The 21,379-nt window shown below is 39.3% G+C and overlaps 1 protein-coding gene across 5 annotated transcripts in view; it reads right to left on the minus strand.

Annotated features, from left to right (window-relative positions):
• Positions 1-21,379, minus strand: part of dpp6a (dipeptidyl-peptidase 6a) — a 461,345-nt gene that overhangs the window by 30,962 nt on the left and 409,004 nt on the right. For all 5 annotated transcript variants that reach the window (XM_072679277.1, XM_072679276.1, XM_072679278.1 and 2 more), the window contains 7 exons: positions 11,412-11,566; positions 10,304-10,401; positions 9,129-9,252; positions 8,922-8,960; positions 5,595-5,702; positions 1,916-2,007; positions 509-556 (listed from right to left, as the gene is read on the minus strand). In XM_072679277.1, the coding sequence (XP_072535378.1) occupies positions 509-556; positions 1,916-2,007; positions 5,595-5,702; positions 8,922-8,960; positions 9,129-9,252; positions 10,304-10,401; positions 11,412-11,566 (664 nt within the window). The remainder of the gene's footprint in view (positions 1-508; positions 557-1,915; positions 2,008-5,594; positions 5,703-8,921; positions 8,961-9,128; positions 9,253-10,303; positions 10,402-11,411; positions 11,567-21,379) is intronic.

Raw genomic sequence — 21,379 nt, forward strand, 5'->3', positions numbered from 1 at the left:
TATATAGCCCACGCCTGGCATTATTAGGCAGCATGGTGCCAGTAGGCTCATGATGTTTATCTGCTCCTGCAGAGAGTCCTATTCTATTGGCAGTACTTCTCTACAGGGACTAGACCAGCTGTGTCAGCAATAGATGCAACTTAAAGTAGCTGAATGCATTCATTAGAAGGGGTGTCCACAAACATTTGGACGTTATACATATATATATATTAATATATATACGTTATACAGTGCTGTGCTTGTAGATACAGTATAATAACATAATTACAGTAATTCTACAGGTTTATTTCAGGCATTATTAGGGAATATATGTACAGCATTTTAAGAGCTTTATGACTACGGGACACATAGAAAGTGTTATCACAGCCGATCCGGATCCATGAATAAAATCACTGAGCTGTAACAGTAAAAGAGGAAATTACCTCTGGGCCCCATTTAAATGTAATCCAGTCTAAATCAGCCCAGAATCTCAAATCTCTTTCTTATGAAACCCATTACAGCAGCTTACCTGTACAGATGTCGCCGATTAGGGCCGTCCTCTGTGCTCAGGAAGTATCTGTCATATGAAACACAATATCATACAGTTACGACAGGCTTATGATACAACATAATCAAACTGAACATTCATTCTGTGGCCAAGAAAATCAATCAATCCATCGATCAACCTTTATATTTACTTGAAAGAATAGTGAGGGTGACCCATACCAGGCATTTACAGTATATTAATACAGTAAATTTATTAGTAAAAGAACAACAAAAAAATCAAGATTATAGAAAATTAGAGTAAAAAAAGAGTAAATGGGTAAAAATTTAAAAAAGGATTTAATCAGTACAAGAAAAAAAACAATAAAAACCAAATAGAAAATTTTAATGATACAAATAAAATAGAATTAGGGAAAAAGATTAAAAGAATAAAATGAAAATATATTATTAAAAATAAGTGATTGAGTAAATATGAGTAACTTTAAAAATAAACATGGCAAAGTAAAAATATCCTTTAATACAATGATTTAATTTATAGCAAAATGAAGGTAAGATCTAAAACTAACAATGAAGCTAAACTAATTAAAATAACTGATAAATAATAATAATAATAATAGAACACTTCATTACTATTTACTAATAACATAAAAAACATTGTATAAACAAGGTAACGAAACTAACTAAGAATAAGAATAATATAAATAATGATAAATAAACAAATTAATTAAATTAAATATCTATCAAAATATCTGACCTCTATCTCAGTATTGCTATGATTTCATATGTGCATTATACTATTATTCTAAATTGTAAATTGATCTAAACTAATTAAAATTAATAAAATGAATTAAAAGTCATAAAATAATTATAATATTAACACATTACAAATACTAATAATAACTAAATAAAACAAAAATAAATGGATCTGAAACTGAAATTAAATTTAAGTCAATAAATGAATGAAATAAAACACTAAATAATAAAACACAGAGGAGGTGGTTAGACCGTGAAAGTGTAAAATGTTGGAGTGAAACCAGCGAGCTGAGCTTTAGTGTTTCCTATAGTGAACTCCAGCTTACTGCTGCTCTGTGACTCAAAGCAGATTCTCCCAGTTCAGTAAAAACTCTCTGTACCTGGCAGTTGATCCAACCACTGGAGCGAGTCTGATAATTACCATTATTCATAGTCATCATTGATGTGATAGACGCTAGCAAGACATACAGTCTGGTTGCACATCTAAGGCTGCTGCTGCTCCTGCCACAGGGCATGATGTTAATGCACCTCTGTAAAGCATAAACCTACTGTAAATGTGATTTTATGCAGCACCCAGCCGAGCAGGAGAGACTCATGAATGAAACATAGGTGTGGGGAAGGTGTAGCGTGAGCTGGGCTCAAACAGAATGCAGGATGTCTTAGCGAGGGCTTTGCTCACATTAGCTGGTCCTCCTCGTTGTAGGCTAGAACCTGAGTCACGTCCCAGTCGCCGGACGTGATGGACAGCAGCATGTCTGAGCTGGTGTTGGGCTGGAAGAGAGTAGAAAACACACACATGCACTGTAAAAGCCTGGCAAATCTGTGCAATACTCAAATTCTAATGTTTATATGTGAAATAATAATAGTACTGTACTTTAAGTTAATATGTGTGCAATAACTCTGGAGCATATTTATTATCACAGTTATTACCAATATGCCACTATATTCATATATATATATATATATATATATATATATATATATATTATTATAATATATATTATAGTGTTTATTTTATAGTGTTTGTATTGTAGAGTGTTTATTCTTACATGAACAATAGAATTGCTGTAATTGTAATGTAAACCTTTCTAGAATTTTGCAAAAGCATCCAATATTACATTCTAAAATATCTGAGAGAGTTCTAAAATAATATTCTAGAACTTGAGAGAGCTCCAATATTACATTTTAGAATATTTCTAAAATTACATTCTAGAATAGCTGATAGTTCTAAAAATAATCTGTAGAACCTTAGAGAGTACTCTGATAATACATTTTAGAATTGCTGAAAGTTCTAAAATGTCATTTAGTTAAAATATTACATTCTAGAACTGCAGAGATAGTTCTGAAAGTACACTCTAGAACTTTAGAGAAACTCTAATGTTACTCTAAAATTACTATGATTTTAGAATTTCAGAGCTTAGATTACATTCTAGAATGCAGGAATGTTATTATGGAATTTTTGAAAAGTTTAAAATTACTTTCTAGAAAAAAAATTATAATGTAGAATTGTAATACAATATCTAATATTACATTACAGTATTTCAGAGACAGTTCTAAAATTATGTTGTGGAATTTTAGAACGTCCTATTATTACCACTATTACCATTCCATTTTTCCACTAGAACTTCAGATAGTTCCAATATTACCATCTAGAACTTCAGATAGTTCCAATATTACCATCTAGAACTTCAGATAGTTCCAATATTACCATCTAGAACTTCAGAGAGTTCCAATATTTCCATCTAGAACTTCAGAGAGTTCCAATATTACCATCTAGAACTTCAGAGAGTTCTAATATTACCATCTAGAACTTCAGAGAGTTCCAATATTACCATCTAGAACTTCAGAGAGTTCCAATATTTCCATCTAGAACTTCAGAGAGTTCCAATATTACCATCTAGAACTTCAGATAGTTCCAATATTTCCATCTAGAACTTCAGATAGTTCTAATATTTCCATCTAGAACTTCAGAGAGTTCCAATATTACCATCTAGAACTTCAGATAGTTCCAATATTTCCATCTAGAACTTCAGATAGTTCTAATATTTCCATCTAGAACTTCAGATAGTTCTAATATTACCATCTAGAACTTCAGATAGTTCTAATATTACCATCTAGAACTTCAGATAGTTCTAATATTACCATCTAGAACTTCAGATAGTTCTAATATTACACAGTTCTAGTCTAGACGAGTCTTAAGGACTTAACCTGAAGACCGGAGTACACCGTCCAGACAAACACAAATATGTTAGTGTTCACTTCGCTGTCCTTACAATTTTCAGAAAAAGAACTGACCTGACAAACCACAGGACCTTCAGGAGATCAAAAGAGAACATTCTAGATTCTTTCAACAATCAAAGACATGTCCGGCACACCAACCAGACACTCCTGTGTGTTGTCTGTGTCTGTGTCTGTTTGTTTGGTCGGTGTGATCTGGTGGAAAATTTGATTAGATTTCTGCTTGTTTCTACCTCAGTGCCTCGGCTCCTCTCAGGGTATCTTTTTACCATCATCTCAGTGTGTTTTTCCTGCTGCGGTGGGTTCTAGTGTGCGCTTATCCCTCAGAGCAGTTGTGTGATGATGGTGATGATGGTGACGTTCTTTGCAAAGATGCCTTCTAACCCTGCTCTTGTCTGGAGGTTCTGCTGCTTGATATTCCTCTTAACCTCTTGATGTTTTTTTTGATGATGAAATCAAAAAGATTTGCAGAGATATAAGGAGTGTGTTTTCCTCTGCTTGTCAGATGATTATCAAGTCCTTCATGAGCTGAGTCAGTTGTGTTTGAGCAGAGAAACACTCCTTCTGCGTTTATGGTTTCTCAGAAGGGCAGCACCAGAAAATGTCCAATTTTTCCAACTGAATATTTATCATCTATAACTCAAATATTGAAGGAATTTAGAGATATGTCCACCTTAAATGTATAAACCAGACTTCTGCAGATTAGGATTATGGATTATGACCATGGCAACATGGTTGCATCCCACAATCAGTCCCACATAGTCCCAACAAGACAATTAATATCATAGTTCGAGCCAGAACTGAACAGCAGCCATAGAAATAGTGGATTGTTTGTTTGGTATCACTTTACTAGGATGGTTTGGTTATAGATGCCTCGTAGACGCTCACCTATGAGACAGTCAACGGATCATGTATTATAACTACAACTGAACTCTAAGTTGAATGGAAATGATTCTCTATGGAATCAAACCCTGGCCTGCTGCATCAGAGCCGGATACCCAGCGCTTTCCTCGGAGAGTTGGTTGCATCGGCGGCGGTTCAGAAAGAGGCGTTGGCTGGCTGCTTGAGCATGTGTCAGAAGAGGCATGTGCCAGTCCTCACCCTCACATTACAAATGAAGGAAGGGCGAGTACTAACCAGTGGGTTGGGTAATTAGGGTGGGAAATTGAGAAGAAAAATAAATAAATAAACAAAAAAATATAAACACTCCTCCTGCGTTATATCCATACTTTTCCAACTGGATATATATCATCTATAACCCAAATATTAAAGCACATCAGAGATATGTCCACCTTAAATGCATAAACCAGACTTCTGCAGATTAGGATTATGGATTATGACCATGGCAACATAGTTGCATCCCACAATCAGTCCCACATAGTGCCAACAAGCCAATTAATATCCCCCGGGGCAGTCGTGGCTCAGCAGATAGAGCTCCGGGCTATCAATAACAGGGTTGTGGGTTCGATTCCCGGGCATGGCAAGCTGCCACTGTTGGGCCCTTGAGCAAGGCCCTTTACCTTCTCTGCTCCCCGGGCGCTGGAGTTGGCTGCCCACCGCTCGGGATGTGTGTGTACTCATTGCCCCCCGTTCACTAGTGTGTGTGTGTGTGTTCACTACCACAGATGGGTTAAATGCAGAGGACACGTTTCGCTGTACAGTGACAATTGGGGAGGCAAAAAACTCCTCCTGCGTTCATGGTTCCTCAGAAGGGCAGCACTAGAAAATGTCCTTTTCCAACTGATTATTTATCATCTATAACTCAAATATTGAAGGAATTTAGAGATATGTCCACCTTAAATGTATAAACCAGACTTCTGCAGATTAGGATTATTAATTATTATAATAATAATATATATAATAATTAATTATTAGTTACAGCCAGAACTGAACTGCAGCCATTGAAATAGTGGATTCTTTTAGCAACTGATGGTCTCACTTCACTTGGCGATGTGTCAGTCCTCACCTTCCTAGTGTTGGGACCATTACATATGATGGGGGGCAGGTGGGGACTAACGAGTGGGTTGGGTAATTGAGGAAGGAAATTGTGAAGAGGAAAACTGTGATGTGGAGCGGCTGCTTGTTATGTAGAACGACTCTGGTGTGTATGAGGGCTGTACCTGTGAGATGGCCATGGAGATGTGGAAGAACTTCCCCCGGCCGCCCTGCGGGATGGGCCGTGTGAAGAACAGCTTCAGCCCGTCTTTGGAGAACAGCGGAGCTTCATTCTGCACCACAGATCATCAAAAACATCAGACTGCTGTTAATGAACCTTTATTGACCTTTTAACCTTTATCTGAACTCACAGTATGTTGGGCGTGACCCTCAATCACAGTGTAGATGAGCTGATATATTGAATATTGATTGGAAAAATTTAAATGAGGAATTTATGTAATTAGTGACAAATGAGAAACAAACAAATTTAATAGATTATAATAGGTACATTTAATTTAATCTAATTTAAACAAACCAAAGAAAACTAGTGACACTAATAAAAGAGAAAAAAGTACAAATAAATAAAATGAATTAAATAAATAAATAAGTTCATAAAAGACTGGAAACATAAACAAAAAACTATATTTAAACAGTATATCAAAATATATATGATTTAATATTATTCATACTGGTCATCAATTAGTCATTCAATTGTATTCTTTGTAATAATAATAATAATAATAATAATAATAATACCATAACTTATTAATGTCAATATCTCATTACAGTCAAACCTAAATGGGGTATTACTGCATTGATTCAAGATGCTTAATCAAAGAGATTTTATAAGATAAGATAAGATAAGATAGTCCTTTATTAGTCCCGCAGTGGGGAAATTCCCAAATTCCCATATAGGTATTATGATAATAGATTGAAATATTTGTGGATATTATTTATATATTTTATTTAAATACATATATATGAATTGCAGCCTAGTCCTAAATGTAATATAATGAACATTTATTTATTTATTATTTATTCATGATATTTATTCTTTATAAAAATAATATAGATATTTATTATTTTATTTATTTATTTATATATAAACATCAATTAAATATGTATATTTATTTTTCTAATGAAACATAAATATCATCATCAATGACAGCAATAATAATAATAATAATAATCATAATAATAATAATATTGTGATGTTGGAGTCAAATATGAATTTGGTGTTAATTACTGCAATTACACAGAAGAGCTTTATTAATAAAAATATAACTTGTTAGGCTTTTTGATTTCCACATTACACTTATCCACACTTTACAGAATAACAGAGCTTCATTCTGCACCAAAAATCATCCAAACCATCAGACTGCTGCTTCCTTTTGACTATTTCACCACTACTGCCATTCTGAGTTTGTTTATTTACTGGTTTATTATTGCTGGACGTCTTCAGAGGGGTTGAATTTTTAATCAACACTGAAACAGGGGACAGGAATAACTGAGTTATGTCCCACAAAGTATGTCCCCAACACTGAACAGCACACAATACACAGCACATATCATAATATTCATAATGAAAACGATGCTTCGACAATCTAACAGCGGACATGCCCCTGCAGGACTGGATCTGCTGCGGCGCTGAGGACAGCTCTGCTGTAAAACAGCTCCTGAGTTAAGCCTTCAAGCTAAGAGTGCAATTTAAAAACAGGCAAAACAAAACTAATCAGGAAAAGCAATTTCACCTCATGCACAGCGTTGCAGGCATCACCATAAACAAAAGCACTACACATTATCAACACTGCGTTTCCGCCGGCTGCGTCCACACACACACAAAGCCCACACTCCATCTTCTGCTGTACCGGTGACAGAGCAGACCAGCAAATTACAGAAATCCAATCAAACATGGATTAGATGTTGATTAATTTCATAAAGCTACAGTAACTGAATCAGACAGCTTTGGGATAAGTAAATGTGGTGTGATATTTATATATGATTCCCATCAATAACACTGCAGTTCAAGCTAGATCTAATATTGATATTAAATTATGACATAAATCTAAACCCTTGTATAAATATCACACTGTCTGTTATTAGATCAAACGGCTCTATGTTTAATTAATGCTAATGTCCTGGGATATTAACATTAATATCTCAACTCATCATTGTCCATCAGTCAATGAACCTTTATTGACCTCTTAACCTTTATCTGAACTCACAGTATGTTGTGTGTGACCCTCAATCACAGTCTAGATGAGCTGATACATAGAATATGGATTGGAAAAATGTTAATGAGGAATTTATATAATAAGACAAGTGAGAAACAAAAAAAATAAAAATTAATTATAATTAATTATAATAGTCACATTTAATTTAATCTAATTTAAACAAACAAAAAAGTAGTGAAATTAATCAAAGAGCAAAAGCACAAATAATAAATACATAAATAAATAAGCAAATAAAAGACTGGAAACATAAACGAAAACTATATTTAAACAGTCTATCCATGTCAATCCAGTCAAAATATATATAATTTAATATTATTCCTTTTGGTCATCAATTTGAGCAGTAACAGTATAATATTTAATATTAGTCATTCAGTTGTATTCTTTATAATAATAATAATACCATAAAATCATATTTTAATTAAATATGACACTCATTAATGTCAATTACAGTCAAACCTAAATGAGATATTACAGCATTTCCATTGATTCAAGATGCTTAATCAAAGAGATTTAATAGGTATTATGATAATGGATTGAAATGTATATATTATTTATATATTTTATATCAATACATAAATATGAATTGCAGCCTAGTCCTAAATGTAATATAAATGAACATCAATTAAATATATTTATTTTTTCTAATGAAACATATTATCATTAACAATGACAGCAATAATAATAATAATAATAATAATAATAATTTGATGTTCATAGAGTCAAATATTAATATATATATATTAAAATATATATATTTTATTTTTATTTTGTCATTTTTACTTTTTGATGAATCATTATACTATTAAAATTTAAGAAGCTGCCAAATACTGTGTAGGTTCCCCTTGTCCCACCAAACCAGCTCTGGCACATGCATGGACTAACTCCACAAGACTTCTGAAGGTGTGCTGCTGTGTTTTCTGGCACCAAGACTAACGTTAGCAGCCTTTTAGTCCTGTAACCTATGAGGTGGGGCCTCCATGAGCATCACTAAGCCTAAGGTGCCCATGACCCTGTCACCAGTTCTGCGGTTGTCCTTCCTTGGAGCACTTACGGTGGGTACTGACCACTGCATACTGGGAACACCCCATAAGGCCTTATGGTCTTGTCAAGGTGGTTCCTTACACCATTTGTCCAGCTTAATATATATAGAATATAGCCAATCAGCTGGCCTGGCACTACTAATGTTATGGCTATATATACATATATACATATATTTTAATGCACTATTTAACTGCTGATATACAAGTGAGCATGAAGAGGATGCAAGTTTCGTCTTACCTGTCGGTTTAGCCAGCCCTCGCTCTCATCCTCGTGTTTCTGAAACACACACACACACACAAACACACACACACACAGCTGTATATAATATTTCACATCATATTTCTATGTATTAAATACGACACACAATGATATCATAACCAGCAGCTATGACCGCTATAACCACCACTGCTGCTGCTCTGCTGGATCATGCAGTTGCTCGTATACCTTAGTACACACTCCTGTAGTGGCCTCACACAGGGTCAGAATGGAGATGTTCTGGGCTCTGTTTAACCAGTTCACCGCCAGCTTCGTGCTGGTGGCCCATTTCACCATGGTAACGTAGTACTCCCTGGAGAACAAGCAGAGTGTTTGTGTACATCATTAATCCTCAACTGCAGCCCAGGATAATTACCCAGCTTAGTGTTTTCCAGCTCTAACACACCTGATTCAGCTCATTACATGGCTGATAGCTGGCTAACAAACTGAACCATCAGTGTTTTCGGCTTTAAATGGAGACAGTAAGCAGACGCTCGCGCCCAGACTGATCTGATCTGGAGGTCTGATCTTCATGTGATCAACATAAACTCACACACCTGAAGAAACGCCTTTAATCATCATTATTAAAACAGAATTAATAGAAATGTAAAATCTATAAAAGTTTAACCCCCACATTTATCACTCCATCAAATGTGTAGAATCAGACTCAGCTGCAGAACATCAGCTGCAGATGATCAGAACATGGTTGGAGAGGATTATTCTGGAGGAGTCTGGAGTCTTATTTAAACCTCAGACGTTTAGTCTGGTCTGATCTGGATAGATGGTTGAAGTGAGGGGTGAAGAAGATCACCATCATGGCCAGATCCAGAGAGCTCTCTGAGGCCTTCAGAATGAAGGGTGGAGATGCAGAGGAGTCTGCAGATGGAAGGGGGTTAAGAAGATCTCAGAACAGTTAGAGATCAGACACTGTTCCACTGTCCACTCCATCATTTACAAGTGGAACAGCTGACCAGCATGGCCAGATCAGACCGTCCTAGCAAGTTCAGCCCAAGAGCAGAACCTCAAGATGAGTAAAGCAGCCTCCAATAGTCCTGAAATGTCATCATGATCTTCAGGGAGCTCTTTAATGTACAGCATCTACCATCAGAAAGCGACCAAGCAAGCTGGCTGTGTGTTAGGCTGGACTGGGAGCTTAACTGGGTGGACAGCTGAGAGTTTGACTTGGTCAGGAGTGTGACTGGGCCGGCAGTTTGATCTGGACCATGAGTGACTTGGCTGTGAGTCGGTTGTAGTCGTGTGAAATATAGAAGAAGTAGAAATATTAAAAATGATAATAATGTCAGTATAGGGGGACTCATACTCTGGTCTGTGAAGGTAGCCTTAGCATTAGCAGGGTTTCTCACCCTATCCTCTGGTCCTCTGGTCTCTTCATCTCTATGGTGTGCAGGGGGCCGTTAAGGTTGACCACATACAGAGAGATGACTGGGTTCTCCTCTCCGGCCTAGGAGAAATAACAGAACTTCAGAAACCTTCCAGCTACAGATCCCCACACTGACACTTCTGAATATACACACTACCATTTCACTGTTTCAGTAATATTAAACACATCTGCTCGCAGATACATAGAATGAACGCATTGGCTGGTTATGTTTTATTTAATTAAAAATTTTAGGTTGAGCTGTGGATGAATCTGAATTACACAAAAACAGATGACCTTAAAATAATGTTCTATATAAAAATTCTAAATCTGGTAATTATATGTGAAGCAGAAAACTAAATAATAATAATAATAATAATAATAATAATAATAATAATAATAAAATCGCAATAAATAGTACAAATATAAATAAATAAGACATAATAAAAATAACTAATAAACATGATAATAAAATAAATATTATTCTCAATAATAATAATATTTTTTAGAATTATATTACTATAATAATTATTTATTATTATATGTATTAATGACTACTACTACTACTAATAATAAATATATTAATAATAATAATGATAATAATAATATAGTAATAAATATATTATCATAAATACATTAAATAACAAGGATATAATATACATATTAATAATAATAATAACTGTTTTTATTATTATATTAATTATATTATTATTATCACTACTACTACTAATAACAATAAATATATCATTTAATATATAATTTAAATATGTAATATAAACCATAGAAATGCTTGAAATAATGAATAAAACTAAAATTTCAATGCCTATAAAACTGCACTTTTTACTAAAGTAAAAGTATGAATATAAATGAACTTTAAACGGACATTCCTAAACTATCTGCTCTAGTGTTGCTTCCTTGTGATGGGGAACTGAAGGCCACACAGTTTGGAGTTTTCCTTGCTTTACCAACCAACTAGATGAGGGGTTAAATCAGGTGTGCTTGAGCAGGAAACTCAACAAACTGCAGAAATCCAACCCTCCAGAGTTCCCCACCGTGTGCTAAAATGCATGCCCCTCCTGCATCACATGGCTTACTTTAGGGTAGTGGTACTCTCTGCCAGTTGGGTATGGAGATCCTGTGAACATGGGCACCTCCATCTTGGGCACCAGTGTGTCGTTGATGGTGGCGTAGGCCAGTCGAGCACCGTCTGGAGACCACCAGTGAGCAATATAAGATTGGAAGATCTCCTCTGTGGGAAAGAAAGGGATTTTTGTAGGTGCACAGCAAAACATGAACATTTGGACTTTTCACCAGACATACCTGTACAAAAGTATTCAGACACTCCTGTTAATGAGCGAGTTCAGTGCAACCAATAAAACACCATGTTCTGGAGCAGCCACGCCTGAGTCTAAAGCCCCCATGCCCAATGGTCCCCATCCGGTAGAAGGCTGTGGAGCAGTGGATCTGACTTCTCTAGACTGTTGGCTGTTAGCTCCAGCCAATACCTCTGGGATAAGTCTGAGATGAGTGGCATTTATGATCTATAACAAATCATCCATCATCAATACCTCACCTCACTGATGTTCTCATGGCCAAATGCCATCAAATCCTCACAGCAATGTTCCCAAATACAGTGTAAGGCCTTTGCAGAAGTGTAGAGGCTGTTACTGCAGCAAAGGGAAAACCCTTGATTTCAAAGCAACTCTGCAGGAGCCCATGTCCACAAACTTTTGGACAGGTAGATTGGACGGATGTTCTAGAGGAGGCTAAATGATCGAGATTTTGTGTTTGGAGTTTTCTGACCACACATCTCGAGTGGTCAAATCTCTGGGGCCTCCTCTAGTGGTTGGTCCAGTGTGGCTCAGCCAATCAGACTACAGGACGGGACACTCTGAGCGACGGTCAGCCTCCTGTTCTCCAGACTGGAGGAGGAAAAAGTCATTTGTGAGCAGCCGGAGCTGCTGACCCTTTCTCCAGACAGGAAACGCTCCATTCACCACAGTCACACTCGCCTCATCACACACTCTGACCTCAGCAAGTTTCAACGGAGCCTGTGTGCATGTGTGTGTGTGTGTGCGCGCGAGTGTGTGTGTGTGTGTGTGCACGTTCCTGGCAAATATAATGATACTGAGCCTCAGTATAGCTTCAGAGTGACACTATGTAAATAGAGACACTCCATCTATGGCTCTGCCATGGTCTCCACTGCAAACAGTCCTATCCCCATACACACACACACACACACACACACACACACTGAAAGCACTGTATCATTTTCTGAAGAGCACACACAATCAGATTACACATTTCTCCCTAAAGCTAAATCGATTCCAGCGTCGTTCCCTGATGAAAACCTGCACAAGGGAGGATTCTTCTTATAGAAATATACAGAATAAAAGCTGTTCTGCTCTCTCTCTCTCTCTCTCTCTCTCTCTCACACACACACACACACACACACAGACGCAGTAATGCTCTTTAAACGCCGTTATTTGAGGAGGAAACTGCAGTGACTCAGTGTTGGTACGTAAGCCCCCCAGCTGCACCACACTGAACTGAGCCAACAGCAGAGAGAGAGAGAGAGAGAGAGAGAGAGACAGAGAGAGACAGAGAGAGAGAGAGAGAGAGAGAGAGAGAGAGAGAGAGAGAGAGAGAGAGACACCAACACACAATAGCTTCTGAAATTCGGACTGAAAAGCCTGAGCTGCTCACTTTTTGGAGATTAAATCAGTTTCTGGATTAAAGACTTTACACTGGTTGCCTGTTTGTTTTCATATAGATTTTTTACATTCTTTTATTAGTTACATGGTCTTGCACTAGACTACCTCAGTAAAAAGCTTTCGGCTTATGAACCAGATCCTCCTGATCTTCTCTTTTAGTTGTTCCACAAAGAAAAACGAAAATCTGCTGCTGCAAACCTATTTATTCAGTCTGGCTTTTATGTTGTTTTTTTGTATAAACTTTCTTTTAGACTTTATATCAATACTTACATACTTTGGTTTATATTTGATCTGATTTTATTATCTGCAATATGTCATGTTTTATTTTTTCTACTATTTTCTACCATGCCGCCGCCCACAGGCCTAAATAAGGACTTCCTGTTTGTTCCTGTTCGTTTGTGTTGATTCATATTCAGTTGGGTTGGTTCACAATTCATTGTCTGTTCATGCATTTCACCTGGGACTGGGAGTACTTAAGGAGCATGGTTCCTTTGGTTCACTGCCGTGAATTGACTCCTTACGTCAAGGGGGTTAAAAAAAAAGAGCTGTTCCTGCTTTTGTTGGAGTAACGGTCTCTACTGTCCAGGAAAAAAGGCTTTCTACTGCATTAGTGAGGTCAGGATGTTGGATGATCCCACCTCATCCCAAATGTATTGGATAGGGCACCATCTATCATTCCAGAGAACACAGTTCCTCCATTGCTCCACAGCTCAATACTGGAGAGCTTTATTGTCCTCTAGCCCACACCTGGCATTATTAGGCAGCATGGTGCCAATAGGTTCATGTATATCTGCTCATGCAAAGAGTCCTATTCTATTGGCAGTACTTCTCTATAGGGACTAGACCAGCTCTGTGTGTGTGTGTGTATACATATTTGTACATCTATGTCAGCAATGGATGCAACCTAAAACAGGTGAATGCATTCATTAGAAGGGGTGTCCACAAATATTTGGACATGCAGTGTAGTGGGTGTGTGTGCTGTGGATGGATGCAGACAGGCTGCATCCCTCTGGGGAATTGTGTCCAGCACTTTGGAGTTGACCCATGATTCTCAAATGGGGAGAGTGAATCCTTTGCAACTACAAGACCTAGCTTGCACACACACACACACACACACACACACACACACACACACACACACACACACACACACTTGTCCCAGGAGAAACAATGTATTGAGTACTCTGTATAGCCCTGGCTTTGGTTTAGTGGGGCTGTATCTACACTAGTGATGCACGATGATATACAAACATATCGGCATTGGCTTGCAAATAATTCTTTAGCATCAGACGCTGCTCAGATGAACAGATATCTGAAACTGATGTTTGGGGTTTGGTAGGACCACAATTTAACAATAGTTAACATTTAAAATTTCATAGGTCCTAACACAGAACCTTGAGGGACTTCAAATATGCTCAACTAAAATAAATAAGTCATAACAGTCTCTATATTAAGACTAACTGAATGGGAAGGCTAAGGTTCACAAGGTCAATTCCTTCAGAGTGTGTTTAATTAGTGAACTCTGGAGCAGCAGCTGTAGTCAAATTCATCTAGAGGTTGTTTCGGAGGGAACGAGGGGTCTTTAAAAATGTGTGAGTTGACAGCCCTGTGTTTATTCAGTAATTATACAGGAAGATGTAATGCTTGCTGGGCTTTGCTGCCAGTCGCACCTCCTCCGGTGCCCAAGTAGGTTTCCGGCTACAGGGTCATCAGCCAGGAACCACCATTCATTGGCGTATCGCTCCTTTAATCCTGGAACGACTCCCTGACACCCTCTGCAGCCAGTTGTTGTTACCCTCTGCGGGTGTTGTCGGGATTACCTGTTCTTTCCTCAGCCAGGGTCAAAATCTGCCCTTCTCAGCCTCCTCTGCTAGCTCTTTGGTTGCCTTCTTTAGGTTCCCTTCGGTCACTTCTGCATCCCTCATTAGGCGTATTGTTGACAACCCCACAAGGCCTCAGCATCCAACCTCTGGCACTCAGCAGCCAGCTCTGAGTATTTGGCCTTTTTAAATTCGTGGGCAGCCTCCATCCCCTCCTCTGCTGGTATTGTAAGCTCAATGAGAAGCACAGCATTTGCCTTGGTGGACCATACCACTATGTCAGGGTGGAGAGATGTAGGCATTCAGGAAGGTCCAGGAAGTAAAACTCCATCCCAGGAATTTGTTCCAACTGCCTGGGCCATAGGTGTTTTAAGGGGGTTAATAAGGTAAAGCCCACCCCCATCTGAGCTAAAATGTTCAGAAATTACAAAGTTTGATTGTTATTCACTTCTGCTTTTGCAAAAAAATAAAAAAATAAAAATAAATCGCCAGATACACTATAATGACAAAGGTATTGGGACACCAGCTTATTCATTGTTTGTTCTAAATTCAAGTGGATTAAAAGAGTTGATCCTGCTTTTGTTGGAGTAACAGTCTCTACTGTTCAGAAAAGAAGGCTTTCTACTTTCTACTGCATTAGTGAGGTCAGGATGTTGGATGATCCCACCTCATCCCAAATGTATTGGATGGGGCACCATCCATCATTCCAGAGAACACAGTTCTTCCACTGCTCCACAGCTCAATTGCCAGCGTTTGCCTTGGTGGACCATACCACTATGTCAGGGCACAGAGATGTACTGGTGATCCTGACCGGGAAACAAAGCTGCCTGTCAAGGTTGACTCTCATGTTCCACTCCTGATCTGGGGAAAGCGGCCTAGGTGTTTCTTTAGTTTGATATTTTCAGTTATATTGAGCTGGACTGAGTTTAAATACGTTAAATATGTCACAGTAACCGGCCTAAAGATAATTTATCCTACCTGGTCAAAATATATACCGATGGATCCCATTATCCTTGAAAACTGAACAAATTCCAAATAAGAAAGCACTGGTGAATGAGAATCACCAGGAAAGAGGCCCATATCACCATATCTGAGGGTGAAGAGAAGGTCACTGAGGTGAAGAATCAGTTTTTGTCCTATTTGATTTTCACACATTTTTAAACATTCTTAGCATAAAAAACAACAGAAACCCTCCTAAAAACACAGGTATCATCCACACACAGATGGCTCGACGTATAGGACACATTGTTAGTACACCAACCCAATGGCAATTATCACAACACTGGCATTGTGTCCACCCACACCCCTGTTGTTGTGGCATCTGCAATGAACAGCCTGGATGGTCTTACAGGTCCTACACAAACACACATGTACATCCATTCAAATCTGCCAGCCACCCACCCACACACACAAACACACACACACACACACACACATACATTGTTGGTTTTCAAAGTAGCCAAAGCACCAGGGAGGCCATATGTTGAATGCAGATTTTCAGCATAACCCCCAATCCACACGAAATCCAATTAAACACTTAAGGAACGAGCACACTGATGAGAACTCGCCACCATTGTTTCCAGGTTCTAAACAAGCAAACAGGCAGAAACGAATGGCGAGATAAGACACTCTGCCCTAATGAGAAACTTCAATGATCTCCCGCAAACACTGCTGCTAATGTCATCCGTCACGTTGATTAGATTCATCAGGGAAATAACAGCCCTCCAACAAGCCATTAGCAACTTAATTAGCTGGAGTCCATTCTGTCGCTCGCTCTGTAGAGGGGACCCTTGTGTGCGCTCGCCACCCACGGAAGCACGACACACACCGAGCAGCGGTTCACATCCTGTGCTGGTCATTAGCACTGCCTGACCTTTGGAGAAGTAAACACACTTTTACATCGAGGGGCCACACCGAGGTGAAAGGGGGTCTGGGCTGCAAATTTGTTTGCTTTTACTGAATCATTACTTAGCCTCATAATACTGAGCTCAGCTCTGTAAATCAGTATTTCTGTGTGGGTCTCAGCTACGGCCAAATTGGCTGATTGGTAGTGAAGGCCATTGGTTTTTGTGGCAGAATCCTTCTTATTCTCTAATTATCATCAGACTGGATGGAGAACTGCATTAATCTGGTCATGGTTGAATTATGAGAGTTCAGTACATGGAAGCAGCAAACTATGAGTCTCAAACACTGCTGTTCCTCCTTCAAAAGAACGTCCAGCAGAACCTAAACAGAGCTGCAAAACAGGCCACTTCCAAAACGCCAAAACTGTGACATCACATTCTTCACCAAAAATGTACAGAAACCCCACCTGCTAGTCAAATCTGGCAAAACAGTAAAGGGTGAATATGGTGGTGTTGATGCTGGTGGGCAGCTCTACACCTCCAGACTCCAGAACCAGGCCTCCAGACCACTGCACTTCCTGAGGCAGGGTTCACAGGAGGGGAGCTCAAACTCGGCAGGCAACAAAGCGATAGCTGGAGGGAGCAGATGGAAATCTGAGCTAGGCTAAGGGCTAATACTTGCAGATGCTAGCTTGTACCATCTTCTTCTTCTACCTGCTAATAACACGGTAGCTATGGTAATGCAGCAATAGGCACGCTAATGCCACAGTAGCAATGGTAATGCAGCAGTGCAAACACCACAATAGCATTGCTAATGCCATGGTAGCTAAGGTAATGCACAATAGACATGCTAAAGCCACAATAGCAATGGTAATGCAGCAGTGCAAACACCACATTAGCAATGCTAAGGCCACGGTAGCTAAGGTAATGCCACGGTAGCTAAGGTAATGCGCAATAGGCATGCTAACATCACAATAGCAATGGTAATGCAGCAGTGCAAACACCACAATAGCGATGCTAAGGCCACGGTAGCTAAGGTAATGCCACGGTAGCAATGGTAATGCCACTATAGGCATGCTAACACCACAATAGCAATGGTAATGCAGCAGTGCAAACACCACAATAGCAATGCTAAGGCCACGGTAGCTAAGGTAATGCGCAATAGGCATGCTAACACCACAATAGCAATGGTAATGCAGCAGTGCAAACACCACAATAGAGATGCTAAGGCCACGGTAGCTAAGGTAATGCCACGGTAGCTAAGGTAATGCGCAATAGGCATGCTAACACCACAATAGCAATGGTAATGCAGCAGTGCAAACACCACAATAGCAATGCTAAGGCCACGGTAGCTAAGGTAATGCCACGGTTGCAATGGGCAATGCAGCAGTGCAAACGCTGGTACTGATGCTGGGCGAGGCTGGCAGTCGTCACAGTAGTGATGCTAATGGCGTGATAGCGATGGTGATCAAGGCTAACACCATGGTAGCTATTCTGGACAAGGCTGACTCGCCCAGTATGCTATTGCTACAGACACACACACACACACACACACACTCATGGCATAGTATCTATTCGCACCTCTTCCCTTTATATTAATATTTCAAGTAAAGAGGCAAAGATTACATCTCCTCCAAATACACTTCTTTTTAAGTCAGTGTAAACAGCCGTCTTTCAGGAGGTCAATGAAGGTTTAACTCTTGATGAATTCCACTGTAACAAGCCTGCGATGATAAGAGGAGGCTGTACAGCACAACAGCCCTCCTGTGTGTAACAACCTGCAGGAAAATCCCACTCAAAGCACTCAGCCTCAGAAACAGCTGGCAGCTGAACACAGTGTGAGAGCGCTAATATTGGCTCTAATAGAGCGCTTCTGCCTCGGCTGCTGCTCTCAGCTGTGCTCTCTCGCGCTCTCTCGCGCTCTCACAATCTCTTGGGCCTAATTGGACTGAGCTATGAGAGCAGCAGCAAGGGACTCTCTCATGCTGTGGCACTTTCTGTGATTGTGAATTTGTACTGACCATTACTGTGGCCATGAGAAGCTGGCACTGACCATCAGTTTGTCCTTGTAGATGGCTTGAACTCTGAGTAAAGGGAAGGGAGAGAGAGAGTGTGTGTGTGTGTGTGTGTGTGTGTGTGTGTGTGTGTGTTTGTTCTCTGCACTGCCCATCAAGCGTTTGGAGACCCATTGAGTAATTATTGTTTCGCACTGTGATTATAAGTCATCTAGAAAGTAGAGCTGTCAAAGCACAGCACTTTGAAAGCTCAGCACTTTTTTCTAGTTTGACCATTGACCTGTCCAGAGTAGGCCAGGCTGAAGCCCAGCTGCTCACGCTCTGCTGTATGTTGCTCTGATGGATATATTTATGTTATATATGATATCTATACAGTAATTTCTCATCTATATTAAACAAGCTAGGGGCTTAGGAGGAGGGAGGGGGGGGGGCTGAACCAGTGACTATATTTATCTTATACATGATCTATACAGTCACTGGGAGAAAAGCTAAAGTACTGGCTGTATATATGATATATATGATCTATACAGTCATTGGGGGAGGAGCTGAAATACTGACATTATATATGCGAATTTCCTCACTGTGGGACTTTTATAAGATTATCTTATCTTTTATATGATCTATATAGTCATTGGGGGAGGAGTTGAACTGCTGACTGTATATATGATATATATGATCTACACAGTAATTACAAGAGGAGCTGAACTGCTGACTGTATATATGATATATATGATCTACACAGTAATTACAAGAGGAGCTGAACTGCTGACTGTATATATGATATATATGATCTGTACAGACATTGGGGGAGGAGCTGACCCGCTGACTATATATGTCTTATATATGATCTATGCAGTCATTGGGTGAAAAGCTGAAGTACTGATTGTATATATGATATATATGATCTATACAGTCATTGAGGGAGGAGCTAAACAGCTGGCTATATGTATTATATATATGATCTATACAGTCATTGGGGGAGGAGCTGAACCGCTGACTATATATATCTTATATATGATCTATACAGTCATTGGGTGAAAAGCTGAAGTACTGATTGTATATATGATATATATGATCTATACAGTCATTGGGTGAAAAGCTGAACCACTGACTGTATATATGATCTATACAGTGGTGTAAACATCAAGTCTGAATGCTAATAAGTGCTGATATCACAACAAGAGGATATAACAAGAGCTAGCCTTTGAATCTATTCACAAGGTAGCACCGTCACAAGCATTCACCTGTGTAATGTTGTTTTCCTCTTAACCTGCTTATGCTAATACATTGTAAAACAAACAAAAAAGCCATGTGCAGGCCTGCTTCATCAATCTATGCAAGCCCCTGCCGTTCATTATATCTGTCTGTCTCTCTCTCTCTCTGACGTCCTGGGCTGCTCCTGGGCTTTTAATTGCCCAGGTGATCAGTCATAGACTGGTTCTCTGCAGGCTCATTTATGCTTGTGCGACTGTATGATGTGAATAATTCATCGTCCGTGTGGCTTCTCTTATTGAAGCCGAGACGTGCTCCTGCTGCAGGTGGGTGAGGTGGACTCATGCATGCAGAGAAAAGCAAATTTCCCCAAAGGTAAATAGGACAAGTAAATGGCAACCACACAAAGGGCACTGCACTCGCGATGGATAATACTGGCGGAAACTAACCTGGCGGGCTGTATATTTCATATTATATATGCAGTTCTGTGCTTTAACTGACTCAACTTTAGTTCAGTTTAGTTAGTCCTGTTATCTTCTCAGGCCTGCAGGGGGCAGAAAAGAGCCTGAGTAGCACATTTGCTTGAGAAATATTCGGTGGCAAAAGTGACCCTGAAAGATGCTGTTTAAAGCAGCATTATGTGAAAATTGGCATTTCTTTCTCTTGGGCTCGCCCTACGGTGGCTCATAATTCATGCTTTGAGCCACTGCTAAAGGACATACTTTACACATGCATTTCTGGACAGGCTTTACCAGAGTTACATAGTGCAGTTTGCAGCATACCGAGTCTGGAGTAGCAATGATAAAGACGCTATCCTCCGTTTTACTGTCACTGGAGTATCAAATTTGACAGATTAACACAAATAAGGACAAGTTAAAGGGCAAGAACAAGGCTAGCTGGATCTACTCTGAGGAAACAGAAGCTGCACTGTATCACCTAGACGTGGACCAGGTCATGCCTAGACAAGGCCATCCCTCAAAACTCAGCATCAGAACAAGAAGGAGACTTGTGAGGGATACCACAAAGAGGCCAACAATCACTTTGAAGGAGCTGCAGAGTTCAGTAGCTGGAGTCTGGAGCGATGATACATCAACATTGCCAAGAGCTCTGCACACAGCTGGCCTGGGTGGCTAGAAAGAAGTCGTTACTGAGGAAAACTAATCAAATCAAATCTGAAGTTTGCCACAAGGTTTTCTGGTTGGGCGAGACAAAATGAAGCTTTTAGACTAAAATTCAAAGTGTTATGTGTGGTGCCAGCATCATGTTGTGGGGATGCTTTCCTCAGCTAGGACTTGGCATCATATAATAACTGAAAGATGGGCCGACCATGCAAAATACAGGCTGGAACTGCACGACAACCTGCTTTAGTCTGCTAAAAACGTAAAGCTTGGGAGAAACCTCACTTTTTAGAAGGACAATGGTCCCGAGCAGAAGGCCAATGATGCAGGAGTGGCTGA

Source organism: Salminus brasiliensis, chromosome 5 (genome assembly GCF_030463535.1).
Source record: "Salminus brasiliensis chromosome 5, fSalBra1.hap2, whole genome shotgun sequence".
NCBI lineage: Eukaryota > Metazoa > Chordata > Actinopteri > Characiformes > Bryconidae > Salminus > Salminus brasiliensis.